The sequence below is a fragment of the Drosophila teissieri genome, chromosome 2L, assembly GCF_016746235.2.
Source record: "Drosophila teissieri strain GT53w chromosome 2L, Prin_Dtei_1.1, whole genome shotgun sequence".
Lineage (NCBI taxonomy): Eukaryota > Metazoa > Arthropoda > Insecta > Diptera > Drosophilidae > Drosophila > Drosophila teissieri.
This window is the reverse complement of record NC_053029.1, coordinates 11,966,520-11,988,525: the sequence shown is the minus strand read 5'-3', so window position 1 is coordinate 11,988,525 and position 22,006 is coordinate 11,966,520. Positions and strand designations below refer to the sequence as shown.

The following is a 22,006-nucleotide window of genomic DNA, read 5'->3' as shown; positions in this document are numbered from 1 at the left end:
TGGAAACTCCATCATACATTTACCTTTAAACGATATCGTTACACGTCCTTGAATGTGTAATAATGCCATAAAAGCTAGCCAGTTACATTTGTTATAAATATATATTTATATAAAGAGCATATTTGCAATATATAAGTTCTGTGTTACATTTTGCTTTGTTTCTGTTATCTAAACCTGCTTTCGTTAATAAATCACAGATATGTTTTTGCTGCCAATTGAGCAAAGCCAAATTGAGTTTTTCAGACTAGGCCAAAAACACAATGCGAAAAATCATAAACAAAACCAGCTGCACAAAAAACAGCGATTTAAGCGGAAACGGAAGTTTCGCAAACATTAAAAAAGCAATAGCTGGTGAAGAGGTGGTGCTGAAACTCATTGAAAATTCCGCGCTTATAATAAATGTGGCAGCAATTAAATGCCAGCGAAATGAAAAAAGAAAAATCATTCAATGTGCGACAGTTGTCTACAATTTAAATTGCGACTTCAGGTCCCAGACTCATTATGACCTTTTTTGGGTTGCTGGCAAAACTTAATATTAATGACTTGCTGCGAAATTAATTTCTTCACTTGACTTTCACTCGTCGTCGTCGGCGGGGAAAAGAGAGATGGTTTCGATGTTGCTCTGGTCTGGCGTCTTCAGTTTCCCGATCCCATTTCCAAGTCCGTCTTTTTTTTTCCTGCACCCCAAGTGGGTCAACATTGATTTCCGTCAGTTGATGGCCAAAGAAGAAGCTGTCCTGGCGATGGACGCAGCTCATAAATATTCCAAGCGGCACGCGCTGCCTGTCGAGCCACCTTCCCGCCCCCTTGTCCAAGCCCCCATTGCTCCAACGCCTCTGCCCCCCTAAGACCCCCTTAAGCCCCCCTTAAAAAGTGGCAAAACGAGGCGACAAAGTTGCTCAGCATCGATATGTTCGATTGAAAAGGCGGGAGGGAAATGGAGCGGCTGCACAACTGCAGAATATGCTGCGCTGATTGAAAATAAATAAATTTCTTCAGTTGATGGTCAAGATGGACAGGGAAAAAAAACAAAAATCGTGAATAAGTTTACGAGGGACCTAGAAAAGGAAATGCAACGCAATCGTTCTCAAGAAATCATCTCAATAAGTTGCTGGTACTTACTACAGAAGTATCTGTATCAATGGAGTAATCTGTATGAAAAAGTAGGAGATCCTTGGGATTTATAAGGGGGATTCAGAGATGTAAGCGACTAGAACTGATTTAACATGATATTTAATTTGCTAAATGCTATACAGTGTCCAGAAAATAGTAAATATGGGTGCTCGTTAAATGAAAAATTATGATGACATTGATTACTTTGTGAGATTCTTAAAAAACATCTTTAGTGAAGTTATGTAGTTACTAATGACTCTTAAAAACGCAAACCAACTGCTTCTTTTGTGTGTGTTCAGTAAGTAACATTTAATTTTGTGTAATTCCTCGAAAATGATGTCCTTTTACGTGGGAACCTTTGCCACCGCGACGTAATTTGGATTCTCTCCTCAGTTTTTCACATCTTACGCATTTTCTCTGAATTTCCCGTTTATGTCCATGCATTTTCCCTAATTTGGAGTTTTTTAGAGCACTTGCGGTTTGTCGCCCGGAATAAATGGCATAAACATTACTCACACTTCGACACTCTCGAAAGATACTCAATCGCAAGTGTTTGCCATGCATATTTAATGCCACATTTGGGAAGTTATCAACTTGGCTTTAAGACGTTGCAATTTATTGATTTCGTTCGTGTTTTATTTAATTTCTTACATTTTCGTTTTCATCATTTTATCGGGCCATGACAGCCTTTTGGCTTGAATAAATGATGATGCTGTCGATGTTAAAGGGCTTAAAATTCACGACTGAGGGAGCATTAACATTTTGAAAGTTTCCCAAGAATTTTGCGGGCTCTTTGGGAATTTCAAATGGAAGGGGTAAGCTACAGTCAAAGTCGATTGTGTTTGATTTTGTATTTTGGGTTCATTGGCTTTGCCTTCCTCGCTCATCCGCTGAACTTTAAATGAAACAATTTTCTCCATTCTTGACTTTCGTCTTGCTTAAGTTTTCGATAATTTTCGGTTAAGTAATTTCATTAACAACGAAAAACTTTCAATTGACAGCTGATAAGAGAATATTTATTGACAAGCTGCCATATTCCCTCTGTTCCTGGTTTTTGCTCCCCCAAATATTGTCCACAGTTTCTCATGACCAAGCTTCTCCAGCAGCTTCTTATCAGAGGGACGCTGTGCTGAGAGGGGGATTTGTTTCATACTCGTATATCCACGGTTTATCGTGCATTAAACCCTGTGAACAAGTGCTATGTATGTTTTTCCTATCTCTTTCCCAGCACCAGCACTTTGAACTCTGTCTGCGGTTTGCGCCGTGAATTTTCTTTGAGTTTTCCCGGCTGGATTACCGCTGATGCTGTTACCCTTTCTTCCTGCTATTCACAGACTCACAATTACATGCTCCTCGTTGAATGCAACTTGCATTCCCCCATCCTCTCACCTCTCCCCACCCCGCTCGCTTTTCCCTTGTAGTTGCCGCTTTTCCCACTCTAATGGGGGCTAATGAACTGTGGTTGCGGATTGGGTGGGGAAACTGTAGCTGGGGGCGGAGCCCAGAACAGGTAGATTTGTGGGTACACTAATGTAATTAGTGAAGTGATGCGGGAGGTGCAGCAATAACAATATTGAATGATTAATATCAAGGGAAAAGGAAAAGGGCGTTTAATAAGTAACACGGAAGATCAGTTTTCGAAACAACATTTCCAAAGCCCTTACAAACACAATATTTATTATACGAACAAATTTATAAATCAAAAATCCTCTTTTATTTATGTTTTGCACTCTTTAACATATGCTCACCTCAGCTAAGTAAGAACTTAGAAAGGCCGTAATGGAAATGGAAATAAAGCAATTAAAATTCCATGCTGGCAGCAATAAAATCTGCCATACCTCCATAAGCATTTAATTATTAATCTTTGTTGCGCAAATGTTTGCATTAAATTAAATTGGCATGCGAATGCATAAAATTTATAGAGGAAAATCTGGAAAATTGAATGCCGTTACGAGCTTTTTGCGGATCGCAAATTCAATTTGATGTTTGGATGGTTTGGATGTTCTGATGTTCGGCCGACATTTAAATATTTGTTTCGAATATTTTCGCTGACATTTAATTATTTTTTTTGGTGCGCATTTATTGCCGGACATATTTTAAGCGCATTTTAGAATACAACCAACAAAATCCGATTGTTTCGCGGGACTTTGGTTTCCTTTTTTTTTGCGGGTCAACCCGAGTGGCATTTACTGCTATCTATGCGTATTTAGGTTCACTGTGGTTTGTTGACGGGTCATTTGGGTCACTCTCTTTGGGAAAAACAAAGCCGCAGCAACACAAACATTGACCCACATTTCAATTTATTTTATTTGCTGCGGGTGTCGTGGTGGCACACTCGTGATTTGTGCGAGAAAAACACAAATGAAAGTCATAAATTTCGGCACAACATGCCAGGGGCTGGTCCCTTTTTCCTTTTGCCCTTTTCCCCCGCCTACCATTTCTACAATTTCCCATTTTCCAACTATTTCCGCCAAATGGATGTGGGTCACAGGGTAAGTAATGTTAGCAGTCGTAGGATATGGCCCAGACCCATAGACATTCGCCAGTCAAATCAGCGTCAAGTTCGCGAGCCAACGTTTCAATTAAACTAAGTTCGCAAATGGCAAATGATTCAGTCCATAAGACGGCATAAGTCGGCAGACGGGAGCCAGACAAGTCACGTTTTCTTTTTCCAGCGCCAAGAGCTATATATGGAAATGAGTTGGTCGGGGACACACGTATACCCTACATGGCGGCGGATTGATCGTGAATTTGCCACTGGCTTTGACTCGGTGTTCAAGAGCGGAAGTTATGTAAAACATCTGACGAACAAAGATGCTAGTAAAGAACGAAATGAGGTATAAAGTCACTTAGATATTACTTTTATATCAAATAACCTTTGCTCAATAAAATGAACTCAATGGTTTTTAGCTTTTACAATAATCAAGCTTCTTTAAATATGATAAGTCCCTGTTTCTTTTTTAAAGACTTTTTAAACCTCTCTTCCATATAGATAATCTAGCTTTCTTAATCTATAAAACTAGACTAAGTTATCCCTAGAGCATACACATTTTAAGCCATTTTGCGATGATTTTGCATGGCAGGCGGCGGCAGTCGACGCCAGTTTTTAATTGAATATTCAATGCACAGACTTTGCATCGGCATGGCGCACATCGAATTGATGGACAGGCCTCCGGTGGGTGCGCTCCACTCGATGACAGCCGGCGATTGGAGCGGTCGAGTGGGTACCGGGGAGCAAATAGAGATCCGTTCTCTATTCAGTGTGTAAATATTTGCGAAACGATTGCAGATGAAGCTGGAGATGGGGATTGGGGATTGGGGATTGTGAGCTGGAGACTGGGAACTGAGGGGACTGGGAATCTTGTTGTTGATCGTTGCTGTTGTTGGTTGACCAACAAATTGGTCACGATCGTTAAGCAAGCCGCCTATTGTAATTGTTCAGAATCGGAATCGTTTGCAGGTCATCCACCCGGGGCTCACCAGATGCATTTACGACTCTGTTCACACAGACGATCGCCGCGATGATGGGGGCGTATGTGGTATATGGCAAGTTCAATGCAACGGAAGTGCCGGCAATTGTCAGGAGTGGTTGCACTGTGGTTTCGCCGTGGTTAGTATTTCAGTTCAATTTGCGTGTCTATATTTTACATGACACACAAGGACAGATCGACATGCTAAGCACTTGTATATGAACGATAGACGCTTTTCATGTAACACACTATACTTAAAATATACAATGCCTTTGTGTTTTAATAACTATTTAAAAATGGTTCAGAAAATCTCTGAACAATAGAAAATGCTTTACAGACTCCAGATGAATCAGTCGTATACCAAATGCTCCGGTATATATGCATGTAAATTGCAGTCAGTTATTGACACCATTAGGAGAAATGTTTACATAAACTAACCATCTCTATATTTAAAGATAGCTGGTGCATCCGCTATTATTTTGACCACAACTGTTTGCCGCGGAAACCGACATGTGGGTGGGTTTCATGTTCGTGGCGGTACTTACATGCCCATCGTTGTCTTCTAATGTCTTTGCAGCACTTACCTGCAACGAAAAGAGGGGGAAATTATTGCAGTTGCACTCGAGTTGGGTTCAGAAGTTTCGCCCGTGGGCGGATCGAAACAAAGTTGCAATTGTCTAAGTCAGAGTTCTGTAGCATTTCTGCCACTTGCTAATGTAAGGCAGCCATTCAACCATTCAGACATTCAGCCATTCAGCCATTCGGGGCTGGCCAAAGTTTCCGCTCTTTTATAGGAGGGTATAAAAATAGTTACTGCCAGTAGTTAAGTCCGCAGACAAAACACTGTTGCTCAACAAGCATTGGGGAATGTTTTGCTAACTTGATGTTTGAATTGGTGGCAGATGGCGTACGGAAATACTTGAAGAACTGCACTCGAGACTGGGCATATTGTCAAGTTCATGTGAGAAGCACTCAAAACGAAGTGGAATCGATTGCAATTTAGTGAAGTGATGAAGGTAGCGAAATAAACTAGGTAGTATATAAGCTTTAAACCAAATTAAATAATATACATTATTGATGCTTTGGGGAAAACATTTAACACTTTCTGCATATAGTAATCATTCTGTCATGAAATTGATTTTCATTACATATCAAATTCCGCACAATAAGCGGATAATCTTTTTTTTACAAAACATTACACTTGCTGAAGGGCTGAATGCAATTATTTTCTCCTTTTGTTGTGCCTTTCCAAACTACCCACAGACATAATCATCTCATATGCAAACATTGCAGAAACCAAACTATAAATCGTGTGTGGGAGTGCCCTGCTAGCCGTCTCTTTCTGCTCCCTGCTAGCCATCTCTTTCTGTTGGTGCGTGTGCGTCGCTTCTGCAACCTGCAACTTGTTGAGTCACTTGGGTGTTTAGTATTCAAGTGCCGGCCTCCAATGGATAACGAGCCATCAATCATGGGTCGAACTACCAGCCAAAGCAGACCATCTAACCAAATCAAATCAAGCGGGACTTGATTGGAGATGATGAATTGCAGGACACTTCAAAATTCGGCTCTGCTCTTGCTTAAATAGTGTACAATTTACTTAGCCATCGAACCAAGCAGCTACATTGTATTTAAAAATGATTTTGAAATGGATATACATCAAATTTAATACCATAGATTATGATTGTCTTCAATCGATTGAGTCTCAGCCGAGCTGTCATCTATGGAGTTCAGTCTTATGACAAGTGAAACGGCTGAACTCGATGTAATGTATAACATTAAATTGGCAAAAATCCCATGGCTATTGGGTGAAATGTATATATTTTCCGAGTTGCATGTTGCTGTGGTGCAACTTTCACGCAAACAATTCGTCGACAAGCACTTAAACTCCTTTTTGCAGGCAAAAAGAGTCAAGTTTTCTGTGGGTGGTCCGCAGCCTTGCCTTAATTTAATTAGTGCAAAGAAAAGATTGCCACAGCGCACAATTGAAATAGTTTTCAATCAACAAAAGTCAATTAATACGCTATAAACGCCACCAACACATGTCGCTCCAATTTTCGCTTGGTTTTTCCGCTAAATGATTTTTAATTGCTCAGACAATCGCGAAGCAGCTGGCAAAAAAATCCTAGACAATTGGCCAACAGCGAAATGAACAAAAAGAGCTGCGTTGGCTAATTGCTCGCTGGATGTGTACCAACTTGATTTATTTTAGTTCAGATAGAACTGCTTTAGACTTCAACAGAAGTTAGTGATTCATGAAAAATAAAATACTAGTATTTTCTGAGCTTATTTTTTATTAGGCGGCCAGATCTTGTCTCGATTATTGACTCAATAGCTGACAATTTTAAACAATTTGTGTCAATTGCTTCTCTTATTCGTTGAATATTTTAGCTGCTGCTTTGGGATTTTCCAGCACGTTGTCCAAATAAATTTAAATTGAATGACTCCATCGTGTTTTCCCAGCTTTGGCAAATTACTCCTTCAATTGAGGAGTCATTGGTGTCAACTGCAGTTGAATAATGCTCGCATAAATTATTCAAAATTCGTTTAGAAAGTGCGTGCCTGGTAACGCCTCCAATTTGGTTTAACTGGCTGCCAAGCCCCAAAAATCACCTTAAATAATTCCCTTCACACCAAGCGAATTATGCAAAAGCGACAGAGCTATTACAACCACTCAACCGAACACCTAATTCTCTATGCTCTGTCCCGCTTTTCTCTAGAGAAACTGTGGCAGGATTCAAATCCCAGGCAGAAAAATGCCCCCTTTCCTCTTTTTTTTCCAAGAGAGATGTGGGCACGCGACAATTAGCACTCCATTGACACATGTGCGACAAATGCGGAGAATTGGGGAATGGGGGGAGAGAAAGAGAGGGGTAGAGAGCCAGCGAAAGAGACGGGGAGATAATCCCACCCTGTTTGCGTGCTGCTCACTGAGAAATGGAGCATTTTACGCTCCAATAAAAATAATTAAGTGGCGTAATTGATAATGACTTTTTTCCTCGGTTTTCTGTTGTTTTCCGTTTTCTGTTTGGTGTGCCTTTTATTTTCCATGTCATAATTTTGTGAATTTATGGCATCATTTTCAAAAGCGTCACCAGTGCGCTTTTTGTTCATTTCTTTATTATTTTTGTGCGGCGTCAGAAGCGTGTCAATTTTATAATCGATTTCGATAAGCGAGTGGCAAGTGAGTTTCGGGTGGAAGTGGATGCAAATGAGCTCTCAGCTAATTACGAATGTTTGTCGCTGGTGTCGAATGAAAGTGCAAGTGATAGGGCAATTCCCAAAGTGCCAACAAAGATCAGAGTGATGCAACTGCATTTTCGAGCGACGAAGTGAGTTTTTATTCAATTCAAATGTGGTTTGGAATGCGTGAATTCAATTGAACCACCTATTTGGCATGCAAATGGTTTATTTTAAAAGGCTACTTAATAATATTCCTAATATTATTAATATCCAAACCAGCTAGAAACGTAATAGCTGCGCGGATTTTATAGGCAAATGTTTGGTCGCTAACTTTTAATGCGAGAATGCAACTCAAGTTTGTTGGCCGTGGAAATCTGTTGCAACGCACTGTGTGCCTTTAATTTATGTTGTGTTGGCCAGAAATCTTTATTTACGCTCTCAATATTGGCAACTTCAACAAGCCCATAGATCACTATAATGGCATTCGGCTGTGCCGTCACGCCGTCTCTTTCTGTGCACCACTCTCCGTCTCTCTCTCTATGGTTCTTGCTTAAAGTGCCCCGTCTCACTCGCTCTTCCTCCCTACCTCCCCGGTTTTAGCCATCTATGAAGGCCGCCTTTTTTTACTTTGGTAGGCAGTCGTGCGGGGGCGGGGGTCGGTGGGCGGTAGGCGTGGCAAAAGTTCAACGGTTCGACGGAGCACTTGATACTTTTTATGTTCCCGTTGTCATTGCACGTTGCACTCTCCGCTTGTCAATGGCAGTGCTTGAACAAGTTTTTTCTTTGCCCAGCATTTTTTATCCATTATTCGATTTTTTCGAACTTGACTAGTCGTTGTGTGCACAACTGTACAACAAACAGGAATCGCGCTGGGAATTGTTGATGCACTCGAGATACTCGAACTTGCAAAAGGAAAAGTGAATCAGGATGCCAGCCGGGCGGAAATCCAACTAAATCAACGTTGAAGTCCGATGATGAAGTCGAGCAGAATTGAGGTAAAAACTACAAGAGGAGCTGAGCTCGAATTGAGAGCAAATTTGGTAGTGAAGAGTTTGTAAATAAATCTGATAGCAAGCAGAAACTAATTCATTTAATTTGTTAAAATTAAATTATAACTGCAAATTGTTCTGCTTCATAACTCAGTGGTAATAAGAGCAAAAATACGTATTTTAAGGGACAGTATTTCAATGTGTATTTATCAAATTAAAATGAATTATTAGATATTTCGTTTGATATTATTTCAACGACAAGAAAAAGAGCCTAAAATTAATTAAAAACCCCATCCTAAATTCGTGAATCTCACTAATCGAATCGATTTAAATACCTATTAACAAAAAAAAGGGGAAACTGCAGCGAAGCCCACAACAAGTATCTTTTGGCTTTGAGCACCGCCGCTTAATTTATTGAATGTTTCCAGTGACTGACAATAAATCTCGCTTCATTTCCCTCCCAAAACGGCAGGTCAAACGGACAAACACTAATTAGCAATGCCCACTTTCGGTTTCGATTGGATCAATGATTTCAAAATGTATCTGGCGAGTGCATAACTTTTCCAGTGCCCACTCACCGTTCGATTTCAGTTTCGTTTCCACTTTTCATTGGTTGTAAATACTTGTGCTCAACTCGGATTTATGACAAGTGCTGCATGTCACACTTTGTTTATTTTATGTATCTTATTGATGCTTTAAGAGCAAATCCCCTTCAATGCCGTGAAATCCACCAGTGTTACAATATAACAAACAAATCATTTAAGGTGGTTTAGGTTTTTAAATGACCTTTGTTTGGGGCTCACAGCTTTAAAAATGTAATAATATCTAAAGAGCGAGAGTACAACCTAATGGAACTACAGCAAATAAACTTCACGATGCCAATAGTAATAGTATTTTCATATTTGATATTCGTTAACCTTTAGAAAAGATCACATCAATGACAGTTGCACGCTATAAGCCCTGATCTCGTTCTTGTTTCATTGCCCATCCTATTATTATCATATCAAAAGTCAATGATATTCCACTCGAAAGAGGTGCATGTCCCACAGCTACTTAGACCACGAGTTCCCATCATCGGAGTTGCTGACCTCCACATATAGACACTCATCTCATCACCATGAGCCGAATCACGAACTCTGAACTCTGTACCCTGTCCCCTCCATTCCACTCCTTTGATCAATTAGAGGGCTTGAGACCTGCACTTGGCTCATGTCATATGCACTCTGCGCACTGCGAGAAATTCTCTTCTACAGTTTATCAAAAAATATCTAAATTTTATATTAATCGGCTGCACACTGCCAAATTAATGAAAAGTATATTTAATAAATCCCAATATTTAATCACAAATTTTAATGACGTTTTACGTTGGATATTTTTTCCAAGTGTGAACCAGAGTGGCGCCTTGAAATCAGAGGGGAAACAGCTAGAGAGCGATAGAAAGGGAATTTCCATTAGAGACACGCAACGGGGAAAAGCGGAAAACTCTTTGCCGGCGCTGAAAGGGAGGAGCGTTTCGAGCGGCGTCTATAATTTGTTTGAAGACACTGTGTGTGACACACTTCAAGTTGTCAGCATTTGATGGCTCACGGTGGCCACTCCCATGCCCCCTCGGATTTCCCCCCTCTCGGACCCAATTAAGCAATTTGTGGTCGACCATCACATGAAACACGCACACTGGCCATTGGCATTCAGCAGACGAAAACCTCTAATCTTGGCCAGCTTTTTATTTGCCTTTAATGGCCAGGAAAAATTATATTCCAATTTAACTGGCGATAATAAACACAATTTTCACTTTGGGTCACAACACTGGTTGACATTTCCCATTATTTGGCATTTTTTTATGCGATCGTTTGACTTCTGTGGCTAAGCATGAAAGTGGGGGTTTTTACTGCCGTTTATTAGATAAGTAATAGTTTTTGGATATAAATGCCTTTTTATGGGTTTGGTTATGGGGTGGGGAAATGGGTCAAAGATCTCGAAAGATATGAAATTTGATAGAGCTGTAAACCGAATTTTAGCTGGATGGATAATTGATTGAATAGGATTATTAAATTGGGTTGGACTTTAAGAGAGAAAGTGGTAGGAAATTAAATATTTATAATTATGAGCTCATAAAATATATTTCTGGCACAAACAAAATAAGTTAAAATTGGTATAGCTTTATCTATGATATTTTTATATATGTCTTAGGTTTACAGTCCATTGAATTTGCACCAATGAATATGATGCAAAACTTTATGCGATTTCCCTGACATTTATGGGTTCTTACTTAACAAAATCCACTCAGGCACTTTGGCGATTCGAGCTGAGAGCTCCAACTTCAACTCAACCTGCTAGTGGCACTCAGAAGTCTGCTCGCAATTTATGGTTGGTTCTACTTAGCACAAGTCTGAAACGAAGCTGTCATAAATTTGGTCGAAATATGACCCACAAATTGCCGCGGGGCGGATAATAATTTATTAGAGAGGACGGTGCGGGGCGGGGAGGGGCGGCTTGGCCAGATGATTTAATTAGGCTGAGAATTAAAAACACGACCTAGGCGCCAAGAGCAAATGTAGAGAAAAATGCACGAGGCATGATAACAAGTTTATCCGACAGAAACGAGACAAGAAGTCAACATGTGGTGCAGAGTTCAGAGCAGGCCACCCATCAACGGCCTGTCAGCCAGTCATCTTGTGGATCATCATCACTATCTGGGTCTGGTTCTGTTTCTGTGTCTTTGCAGCAGACATAAATTCAGTTAGCTGAGCTGCATGCGAAAGTATCTGGCAGATAGTATCTTTCTTGCCCGATTCGTTAGAGGGCAACATTGTGCGGTTGACTAAACGCCCGACAGTCGGCATGAGTGTTGGAATGCCTGAATGAATGACTCAATGCGTGTGCACTTGGCGATTGCCACTTCAGTGCAACTCCAGCTCCCCAGCTATCCGAGTATCCGTGTTTCTGTGTATCTGTGTATCTATCGGATGCAATCTGTGAATCGCCGTTGGCAACTCAAACATTGTCTCCCACTCTCTCCCTTTCTCTTTCTCAATCTCTATCTCTATCTGTATCTCTTCGACCGCCCGCATATTCAATCAGTTTATGTCAGTTGAAAGATTTGACGAGGGCTTCGTGTTTCATTTTTCGTTTTGGTCGCTTTTCGGTAGTCAATTAAATTTTCCCAGAAATTCAATAACCAAATCCGACGGTATTACGAGAGGGGCAACTTGTCACCGAGCAGTTTCGTTAGTCGGGAAACCCAGTGGACAAGAGTTATTCCCAGGCGGGGTGGTGAAAATTAAACTTATATCTTGGGGAATTCCAGGAAATCGATTTTAATTTAATTAATTTTCATTAAACAATTTAGTTTTTCTAAGGAGAACACTAATTGTAATTGGTACAATATTCTTAGTATTACCAGTTGCCAGACAAACTTTATATTCAGTCTAACTTCAGTATTAATACCTTAAATGTAATGAGCTTATTTCGGTTTTCAATTAAATGGTTTCCATTTATTTATCAACCATTATTTACCATTCGAACTTCCTAAGTGTTTGGTCAATAAACACCAAGAAGATGAATTGTTTTCTCCTCTTCCTTTAGAGCATCCCATAATCGGCAACTTTTGCCTCCTTAGCTCATTAATAATATTACTTTCCAGCTCAGCTACCTTTTCTCAAATTTGCATGGGCTGGCTTGGGAAATTGTTTGATTTTTCTCCGGGCTGTGTCTCCTCAACCAGAAGAATTGGAGAACCCTCGTCGATGAGTGATGTCTCGATTCTCGATTGGCTTCATTTGGTTGCTCGACATGCACATTGTTGGGCTTCATTAACTTTTGCTGGGCGATTGAGACATTTGCACTGGATTGGAACAATCGAAGAGCACTCGTCAGCTAGGCATATTTAATGGCTTGCCAAAAGATTTTTCATAGATTTTCTGGGCGAAGTTTTTCCTTTCATTCTTGCTCGACCTTTCGGGTTTTTCACTTTTGGGGTGGGAAAAATTTGATTCTCTTTGCTCTGGGCTTTTCGATTACTGGCTCGGATTTCTGGTAGCTATTGCCCACTCGGTCGAAATTCTTTGTTTACTATTTCCAGAGCCGTACAATTGCTTTTCACCTCGAGTGTTTATTGCAAGTAAAAAGTGGCACTTGCACTTGGAAATAGTTGCTGCAGTAACGTAAATGTGTGGGAATGGAAAAAAGTAAGTTCAGGTGGACAATGGGGCGTTGAACTCAAGTCAATGCAAATGGAACTTTCCTGATTTCAAGGTGGAATTTACACACTAAGATAAACAAGAAAGAATAACAACACAGTTCGAATACTCATATTTATTCCTGTATGTATAAACAAATCCTGATGAAAATTTATTGACGATGCAATAAGCTTAAAGAAGTTTTTGGGATTCCATGTAACAATATAAATAGCAATAACGATCTATCTTTCATTAAAGCAGTGGAAACATTAACATAAAAATGTGTATAATAATATGGGCAAATCACCATGCCCACTGTAAACAACTTTTGATTAATGGTTTGCCCTTTATTATACATTTTATTAGTTAATATATTATATATCATTTCCCAATTTACATGTTTTATTTAGCCTTTTCAAGCTGAACATCCCAATGAATCTTCTTCATTTCTCAATCCCTTTATCTGATGTCACCCCATTGGAGGTCGAACAATGACAGTATTTATACAAAAAATTATACAATTATTTCCACCCTATCCCCCGCTATTGAACAGCATTTTGATGATGTCTTAGATGTGTAAACACAAATCAATTGGTGCGGGGACCGTAACAAATTTGTGTGTGTTCGCTGCCAAAGAAAGCAAAGAAAGGCCTACAAAGCGAGTTGCAAACGTCAAGACCACCAACATTCGAGGCGACTCCAACGTGATTAATGGCCCAGTCCCGCACAGGAGAGTAAAGAAAAGCGAGTATTATTATATCTTTTTGGGGGGAAATTGAAAAGCCAATCGCATTGGGGGAATGTTTCGGTGCTCGCATTGAAATTGCCGGCAAAACAAAACAGCACCAAACAAATGATGTGCCAGTGTGCCGCTCAAATTCGACAAGGCAATCAAAATGAAGTTACCTCCAATTCAGTGGAGTCATCAATCACCTAAAGTCCACGAGGAAAGACGAGGACGAGACGGGTCACCCAGTAATTGGAGTGGAAGAGAGCAGTGTAAAAAACCGAGAACAACGAAAGCGATTTAAAATAAATTAATAGTGGCAAGAACCAAAGGGGTATGAATACATTTGGAGCCATGCGGTTGGGCCACTTCCAATGTTTAATTAGTTTGCAGAACAAAGGCCCGAGGGAGAGATATACTATACATATATAAGTATAACTTCCAGTGTCTGTTGTTGTCTTAACAAAGTGTCGGAAAGTTGAGTTCAGTTCAGTTTAATTAAAGCCACAAGCCGACGAGATACTATGTGAGCAATGCTGACCAGCGCCAACGAGGTACAGTAGTCACTCGGCAATAAAGCTTTATTTACATTTGCCATGCAATCGATCTTGAAAATATAACAATTTTCAGTCGGTAATCGCATTATCACAGGATGCACTGTAGTCTCCATCCAATGACTTTGCATTCTAAACAAAAGCAGTGCAAACATTTCTGCCATCATTGGCTTCTGAACGTGGATGTGAAATGAGGAAAACTAAGTGGGGAAATGCAAAGCGGATGGCAGGGGGAAAACTCCTTCAGGCCAGACTGTTTGAAGCCCTTGCACAATAAATACAAGCAACTCAACTGAACAGGACTTCCCCTTCTCGACTGGCAAATAATTAAAATTGTGAGCAAACCTAAAAAATACACAGAAGCGTGCCGGAAAATAAACCAACAGAATATGGCACAGAAATTGTGAGGAAAACATAAACACAAATTTAATGCAAGGCGGGCGCGGTGCGAGAAATGGTAAAAATAAAAAACGGGGACGCCAAATAAAATAGCGAAAAACAAAAATTTTATTCTGCTCATGCCAAGCACGAAACAAGAAAAATGCAAAATGAAAAATGGAAAATCAAAAAGGAAAAAGGAAGAAGGAAACGCGGAGTCGGAGTCGGAGGCACGTTGGTAAGCTGCTGGGGCCGCGGGCAAATTTTTGTGGCAAAGCGACGGGGCGGAGGGCGTGGCCGTCGCACAAATTTTTAGTTAATTAAAACTAAAAGTGAAAATGCGCAAATTGCGGGTAATAAAAGCGCTTAAAGCGACACAAGGGACACCAGGGGGTAAAAGGAAAATTCAGTGGGGCCAAAAAGAAGCGGGCAATGATGACCAAATACAAATAACGATATACATCCCTAAAGAAATTAGAACCGTGGGAGAAACAAGTAAAATAGGGAATGAAAATCTCAAATGATCTTGATTTAATAGGTTTGTTTAAGCACTACTTAAATTTCCGTAGCCTTTTATTTTCACAGTGCACAGAGAACCGACGTCTACTAAAATAAATAGGGAAATATGCAGGCTGCTGTAGACACAAGATGTAAAAAGCCAAATAATGTAAAATAAAACGGGGACAAAAAACAAATGCAATTTACAATGCTAACACACAAATTGGTTGAGGAACTGTAGGAAAAAATTAAGGAAAGGCGCCTCCGCAAGAGGAAAACAACATTTTTGTACTGAAAAACGGACTGCATAAATGAGAAAGAAGGAGCTGCAGTGGAAAAACCTGTGCGGAACTAATGCCATGCTAGAGGGAAAATGCTGGAAAATGCGTATATATGGTATGGGGGTAGGGAAATGCGGCCTCGCTTTGTTTGGTCGCTGAAAAGCTGGACAGCTGGGCACAACACAATGTTGGGGAAAATGGGGAAAAACAGAGAAAATGTGCGAAATGAGGCGCCGCAAAAAACAAACCGACTATTTAACAAAAGGCAGAATGCAGGCAAAAAACGAAGAGGGTTCTTTGTTGTGCTTAAGGTGACAAAGAATTAGCAGGACTTCAAGGGGATGCTGGTCCACAGAAAGAGGGGAGTAGGCATACTAAAACTTTCCCACTCAAAGGATGATATACGATCTGCTACGATAAACTTGAGAAAGAATGGGGTCTGCTTTATACAGCATTGTATTCTATTCCATAAAGTTATTCCATAAATAAATCTAATGTTACCCATATCAATTTTATGTTGACATAGGATTTCACAAAAGCTTATGAATATTATTTACACTAGACTACATGCACATAAGTTTAATTAGCCCTTCAACATATCCATTTATCATTTTACTAAATCTGCGAGTTGAATGAAAATTTGTTTAGGACCCTCCCGCACATAAATCCTTTCGAGATTTTTCCATCTCGTTACATTACTTTAGAAAATGCAAATACTGTTTCTATCGAAATTCTTTTGGACACTGCGTTTCTCTCTCTCTTTCTTTGTATCTCATACATTTCCATTTCTCTGGGGGAAAATCTTGACACAGGCGTGGAGCCATGCTGAATTTTCATTCATTGCTTTGGCCACGCTTTTCGCTGACCAGCTGAATGAAAATGTGAAAAGCGGGCAATGCCAGACAAAATGCAGATTAAGTCAACAACTTTGGTGTTTAAAAAATTGGTAGGGATTTTGGTGGTTGGATTTTCTTTGGTTTCTGCACAGCAAATGCTATCTTGAAAGGTGTTTTTTTTTTGTAAATTGGTGGCAATTCTCCTGCCGGTGTGGAATTTTATTTTTGTTCTACTTTTCCCAGTTTTCCTTTGCACATTTTTGCTCTCTTTTGCATGACAATTAGGTGCAAATGAGTTAAAACGCATGGCGCTGGGGAATCCATGCCACTTCATCCTAAAAAATTGTTGCAATGGCAAGTGACCTTTTTTATTTTCATCTCCACTCTAAAAATTTCCATCAAACTTCCTAAAAAATAGATCAGATTTTCCCAGCTTTTCGTGTTTTTTTCAACTGCACTTGTCGGCCATAATAAATTTCCTAAAAATAAAATATTACGGAGCGGAAAAATGAAGAGTGGTAGTGGAAATTATGAAAAATGCCAAGTAAAGTGGCTGAACCGAAAAAAATCATCATTAAAAATTAGCTGCACTAATTTGTGTGAAAATTGGGTCACAAAGCGTGGGGGCGGGGACGTGTGGGGGCATGCATTTAGCAAAGGGGGGCGTGGCAGGGGGCGGCCAAGTCAATGAAGCCACAAACGTTTAATTGTTTTAATGCTTTGAATTAATTGAATGTGCAAGAGGCAGTGCCTTCCATTTTCCCCACCGAAGCTGCAGCTGCGTTTGTTTACGCCCGCCAAAATGTTTGAAGTGGCTCCCGAGAAAATCCTCTGGGTGGAGGAGGGCGGGTGGAAAATCCGGGGGGAGGCAGTGGGTCGTGGGTGGGGTGGAGTGTGTGCTGCCAGTGAAGCAGAACGAATTCGAGCTAATAGACTGATTGCAAAAGTTGCAGCACCAACCACACAGGAAAAGCGAGGGGCACAGGGAAAAGTGCCAGGGAAATGGGAGTACGTTGGAGGAGAAGTGAAAGTGTTGGGAATCGATTTGAAAAGCAAATAAAACTGACTGCTGGCTGTTTAAGCCAAAGGCGCCAAATAAAAGTGGGTGGCAAAGCAGGGGGAAGCGAGAAAATATATATGTAGAAGACGAAGGCGGAGTGAAGTATCGACGAGTATATCTAAGCACTTTGGAGAGGCCAAGAAATCGAAAAGTCCGAGATAAAAGAAGTCGCACACTCGCTGTTATAATTAGATGCATTAATTGTTTATGCCCTAAATGTGAGTTAGCACATCGTTAAAACAGCCGAGGAAATCCAGAAAAAGAATCTAATTTAAAGTGGTAAAGCTAAGCGTAGCAACAACCATAAATTATATATAATATGCTGATAATTTCGATTGTAAATCTCTGGGAAAATGTTACTAAATTATGAAAATGCAGTGGTTGTTAATGCAGTTAATAGATTAATCATGAATTTAGTTTCAGATAAGAGAAGTGTATTAGGGGTAAATTTATTAGAACATTAAACCAGCAATTTTTTATAAAACGCTGCATGTATCCTAGAAGCTTAAATTTATGTTTAATTTAGAGTATTGCATAAATCATTTTGCTGTAATAAATGAAAGCGTGGTTGGGTAAACATACGAGTGCTTTGTTTGCTTGGCAGCTTTTTGCTTAAAATAAACTTATTTTGTATGCTGTTTGCTTTTAAGTTAAGTTCTCAAATACTCTAGAATCTTCGCGACTAACAAAGTTATTTCATAAATGTCGCCCTTAAGTCATAAAACATTTCCACTCAATGAACATTTCAACACCTCTTAGATAATCATCATTGAGTCTGTAAGCGAAGGAGAATATGATTTCCAGATCATTGGCATTTTGCAATTAATACGCATTTAATTGGTGAAGCCGCATTGCGTTGCCAGAACATTCGATCGCATAAATCTCAATTGAATCTGAACAATTACCCAGAGCAATTAATAATCACAAAAAAGCTGCCTAATCGGCTCGAAAAGATCTGAAAGGAACGTGCCGAGCACTCGCAATTAAAACAAATTAATTTGTATGCCAAGTGGCAAATTCTGCGGGCACAAGTACAAAGAAAGAAAAGAAAAGAAATGATATGGAATCAAATGAAATGAAATAGAGGGTGAGGAATCCGAAGAGAGGTAATCTAATTGAAATGAAAAGTGCAAACCGCTTGGCAAATTTAAAACTATTCAAAATGCACATATGTAAGTAGAAGTTCTTGTCAGAGCTTTTTAATGTTAATCTGAATCGCCAGCTGTCAGCAAAGCGATTTATTGCATTTATCACTAATCAAATTATACAAAAATAGTTGTTATATTTGCATGGACGTATTGCACAGCGAGGGAAATCAGAGAAGTAATGCCGTAGTTTTGCATTGCCTAATTAGAGTTCTAATTGATTGATCTCGAACGCTGAGTTTGCAAATTAATTTAAATGGAATGTTCGTTGCCAGCAATTAGCTTTAATTTGTTGTTTGTTTGATATTTGTATTATATTTATCCTTTTTACTTTATAGGGAACTTCAATTTGTCTTTCCCTCATTCTAGTTTATGAAGTGGAAGTAAGGGCAGTAAAAGCTTGCTGAGAACTTGAGTTGTGGGGGCAAGAACAAAACATGTTTACGAAAACACAAAAGATTACCGAAATTCCAAGTATGCCAGGCACCCAAGCACACCGAGATTCCCCAGAATCCCACTTTGCTGTCCAAAATACTTCCTGCTCTGCGTCCAACCCATTAAATCGAATCCCCTCGGACTCACTCACATCATTATCCTTCGATTTGGCATCATTGGGTTCCGTTGTTTTCGCTGTTGTTGCCGCTGCCATTGCCATTGCCACTGCCGTTGTCGTTGTCGTTGTCAGCAGTTGTCGCTGCTGTTGTCGCTGCGCCAGCAACTGCAATTGATGTTGCTCCTTCTGCCGCCGATGGGCAATCTCGATTTGCTGCCACTGCCGCGGGGAGAAGGCCCCCTGATCGCCCGTTTCGATGGTGTGCAGCTCGAGATCTTCGTTATCGTACTCGTTGTAGTGTAGTCTGCGCTTCTGCACAGTCTTGGGCTTGTCATCGCCGAAACTTGGTGCCTGTCTAATGGGCTTCTCCTTGGCCAGCTCCTTGGTATGAGATTTATGCTGATGATGACGCACTGGCCGGCTCTGCTGCAACTGCTCCTCCTGCTGCTCCTGCTGCTGGAGCAGATGCTGCTGCAACTGGCGTTGCAACTCCAGCTCCCACGCCATCTGATGTTGCTGCAGGCGCAGATGGTGCTGCTCGTGTCTCAGGCGCAATTCCTCCTGCGGATTCCGGCGCGTTCTGGCTGAACTTTTATCACGTTCTCGTCTGAAGTCATCAGACAACACCTTCTGCCAGCCATTATTCTGCACATTAGCCTGCGCCTCCAGGCGTACGAAGCTCAAGAAAATCAAGGCAAGTTGCAGGGTATTTAAGTGCATTTTGTTCAGACACTGCTCCGTCTCTTTTATTAATTGCCGTAAACTTTTTCAACTATTTTACCCTATTTTATTCCATTCTATTATATTGCACTTTACAAATCGATTTGCTTCTAGTTCAATTTTAATTAATTGCGGGTTCTGTAATTAATTGCCGTACACTTTTTGTAATTTTTCTATGCTTCACTACACAAATCTTTTGAGAAATGTTGAAATATTTCCACGGAATCTCGGAGATTTTCGTGGCTTGTTTAAAACATTTGGCGGTTGTTGTTAATGTGACAAGCGTGGCATAAATCATAAGCTAACCGAAAAGTGTGTCACGCATTTTTTGTGAATGAAAAAAGCCGCTTTGTGAATCATTTGGTTTTAATTGGAGGCCAAGAGAATACTAGCGCACACAGACGCCGAGGAAATCGGCTAGACAAACAATTGATTGCCAAATGCCAAGTAATTTTTTTTGGGAGCAAGTTCAAGAGATTGTTGGGAAAAACTTAGAAACACGCGTGCTGCCTGTTGGCCATTTCACAATCCACAAAGATTCAAAGATACAAAGATTCGGGTACTCGGATACTCGGATAGTCGGATACAGCAGACGCACTCACGGACGTAGATACAGATACATGTGCGGACACACGCAGGCACACAAACGACACTTCAGATGGCGAACGAACCGACGGCCAGAGTGATAGACCGTTGAATGCTGAAAATTTTCGAAAAACGAGAAAATGCTCGCAGCAAATGTTGCGCCGGCAACATTGCCTTTTACATTGGCAACATTTCCCCTCACTGTGCCGTGTGGATTGTAAACAGAGAACAGCTGACCGGCAACACAGTGCGCGTGTGTGCGTGTGTGGTGCAGCAGCACCTGGCAACATGCTGCCGCGGCGTCTGCAACATGCTGCTACGCTCGAAAATTGCACTTTTGATTGTTTGTTCAACTAATTCAGCTGCATCGAACTAGTTCTCTTCGAAAGATTAACATTCTTGAGCAGCGGGATTTAATGGTTTCTGGGGAAATCTTTGATGTGCGTCGGAAAGTCAATTTTACAGCGCTGTAGGTGCAACCATTAAAGTGCAATCAGCCCAACTTGCCACACAAAACACGAAACTAATTATAATTCATTTCTGAAAAGCCCTGCTACAACAATTATGAAGTGTCGATTGATGAGATATTTTATATTAAATATAACAATTTTATGTTACTCCCATGAAAAATGTGATGGAATCGGATTCCACCCACACTTCCTGAAATATTTCGTGGCCCTAAGCACGCTCCATAATTCACAGGAATTAGCTCAGACATGCCATTGTCAGCCAGCACGATGGCTCCTCTCCGGGATCTTGGAACACCCAGAGGACTTGGCTCTGGGCACTTGGCACTCCGGCTCTCGGGGATTTTGGCACCTGCCGCTTTGGCAGATGCCTGGGATTAGGTCTCGGTCACGTTGATGATGACCCACCCATTGTGTGATGCACTTTTCGCAGTTGTTGGTGTCAGCAAGTGGGCCTGCTGGCTGATTGATGGACTCCGCAAGGGCATTCCAGTTGCCGAGCTGCGGGCACGCATTATAATCCTCTGAACTCACCTGCCCAGCTGCCCAACTGTCCACCCTTACCCCTGGAGTATCATGATGATGATGACGACGACGACATGGCCGAGGCAGAGGTGTTGCCCACTTGCACTTAATTGCATGTTTGGTCAGGCGAATCAACGCCCAGGCCAGAAAACCGCCAAAGTCAAAGCCGAAAACGCCCCTGGAATGTGCAGCCCACTATTGCCTCTTCAGATAACTTTCCGCTCATCTGCACTGCACAAAATCCTATTGCATTTGGTCTGGAAACTAAGCAATATTTATTTAACACCATATCCTGATCTTAGGATTATGTCACTTAATTTGTCTTTTGAAACATCAACATATAATTGAATTTCCTCATGGCATCCCAATTTGTTCTCAGTGTGGCGAGGCGCCCCGCTGAGTGGCGTTGGTGGCTGGCGGGGAAATTTATGTGGCCAGTTGGCCACGGCTAGAAGAACTTTGTGTGCACGGGGAAGCGTTTCGGGGGGAAGGGGATGATCAGGGTATTGCTGTTATTGCGCCGCTCCTGCTGTTGCTGCATAATTGATAAATGTTTACAAATTATTATGTTGCACATACAGCAGTGGCAGCAGCAGCACCAGCAGCAGTACCATCGCCATGGAGCCCACCCAGTCGAGGATGCCCCACCCAATCCCCATTTACACAGCGGACCTCGTGTGGTGATTTTCTTGTGCTTGGAACCTGGTGAAAGCCGGCGCATAGTCGTTACACTTTATTAACTTTCAA

General features: G+C 40.9%; 1 protein-coding gene across 3 annotated transcripts in view; it reads right to left on the bottom strand.

The window, feature by feature from the left end:
- LOC122618975 (putative mediator of RNA polymerase II transcription subunit 12) overlaps positions 1–22,006 on the bottom strand; it is a 60,035-nt gene that overhangs the window by 15,812 nt on the left and 22,217 nt on the right. The window contains exons 1-2 of one of the 3 annotated variants that reach the window (XM_043795590.1): positions 18,996–19,682; positions 5,129–5,167 (exon numbers count right to left, since the gene is read on the bottom strand). The exons of 1 other annotated variant lie outside the window; for it this stretch is intronic. In XM_043795590.1, the coding sequence (XP_043651525.1) occupies positions 5,129–5,167; positions 18,996–19,682 (726 nt within the window). Of the gene's footprint in view, positions 1–5,128; positions 5,168–18,995; positions 19,683–22,006 lie in introns of those variants that run through there. One more of the 3 variants, XM_043795600.1, reaches the window with a different exon arrangement.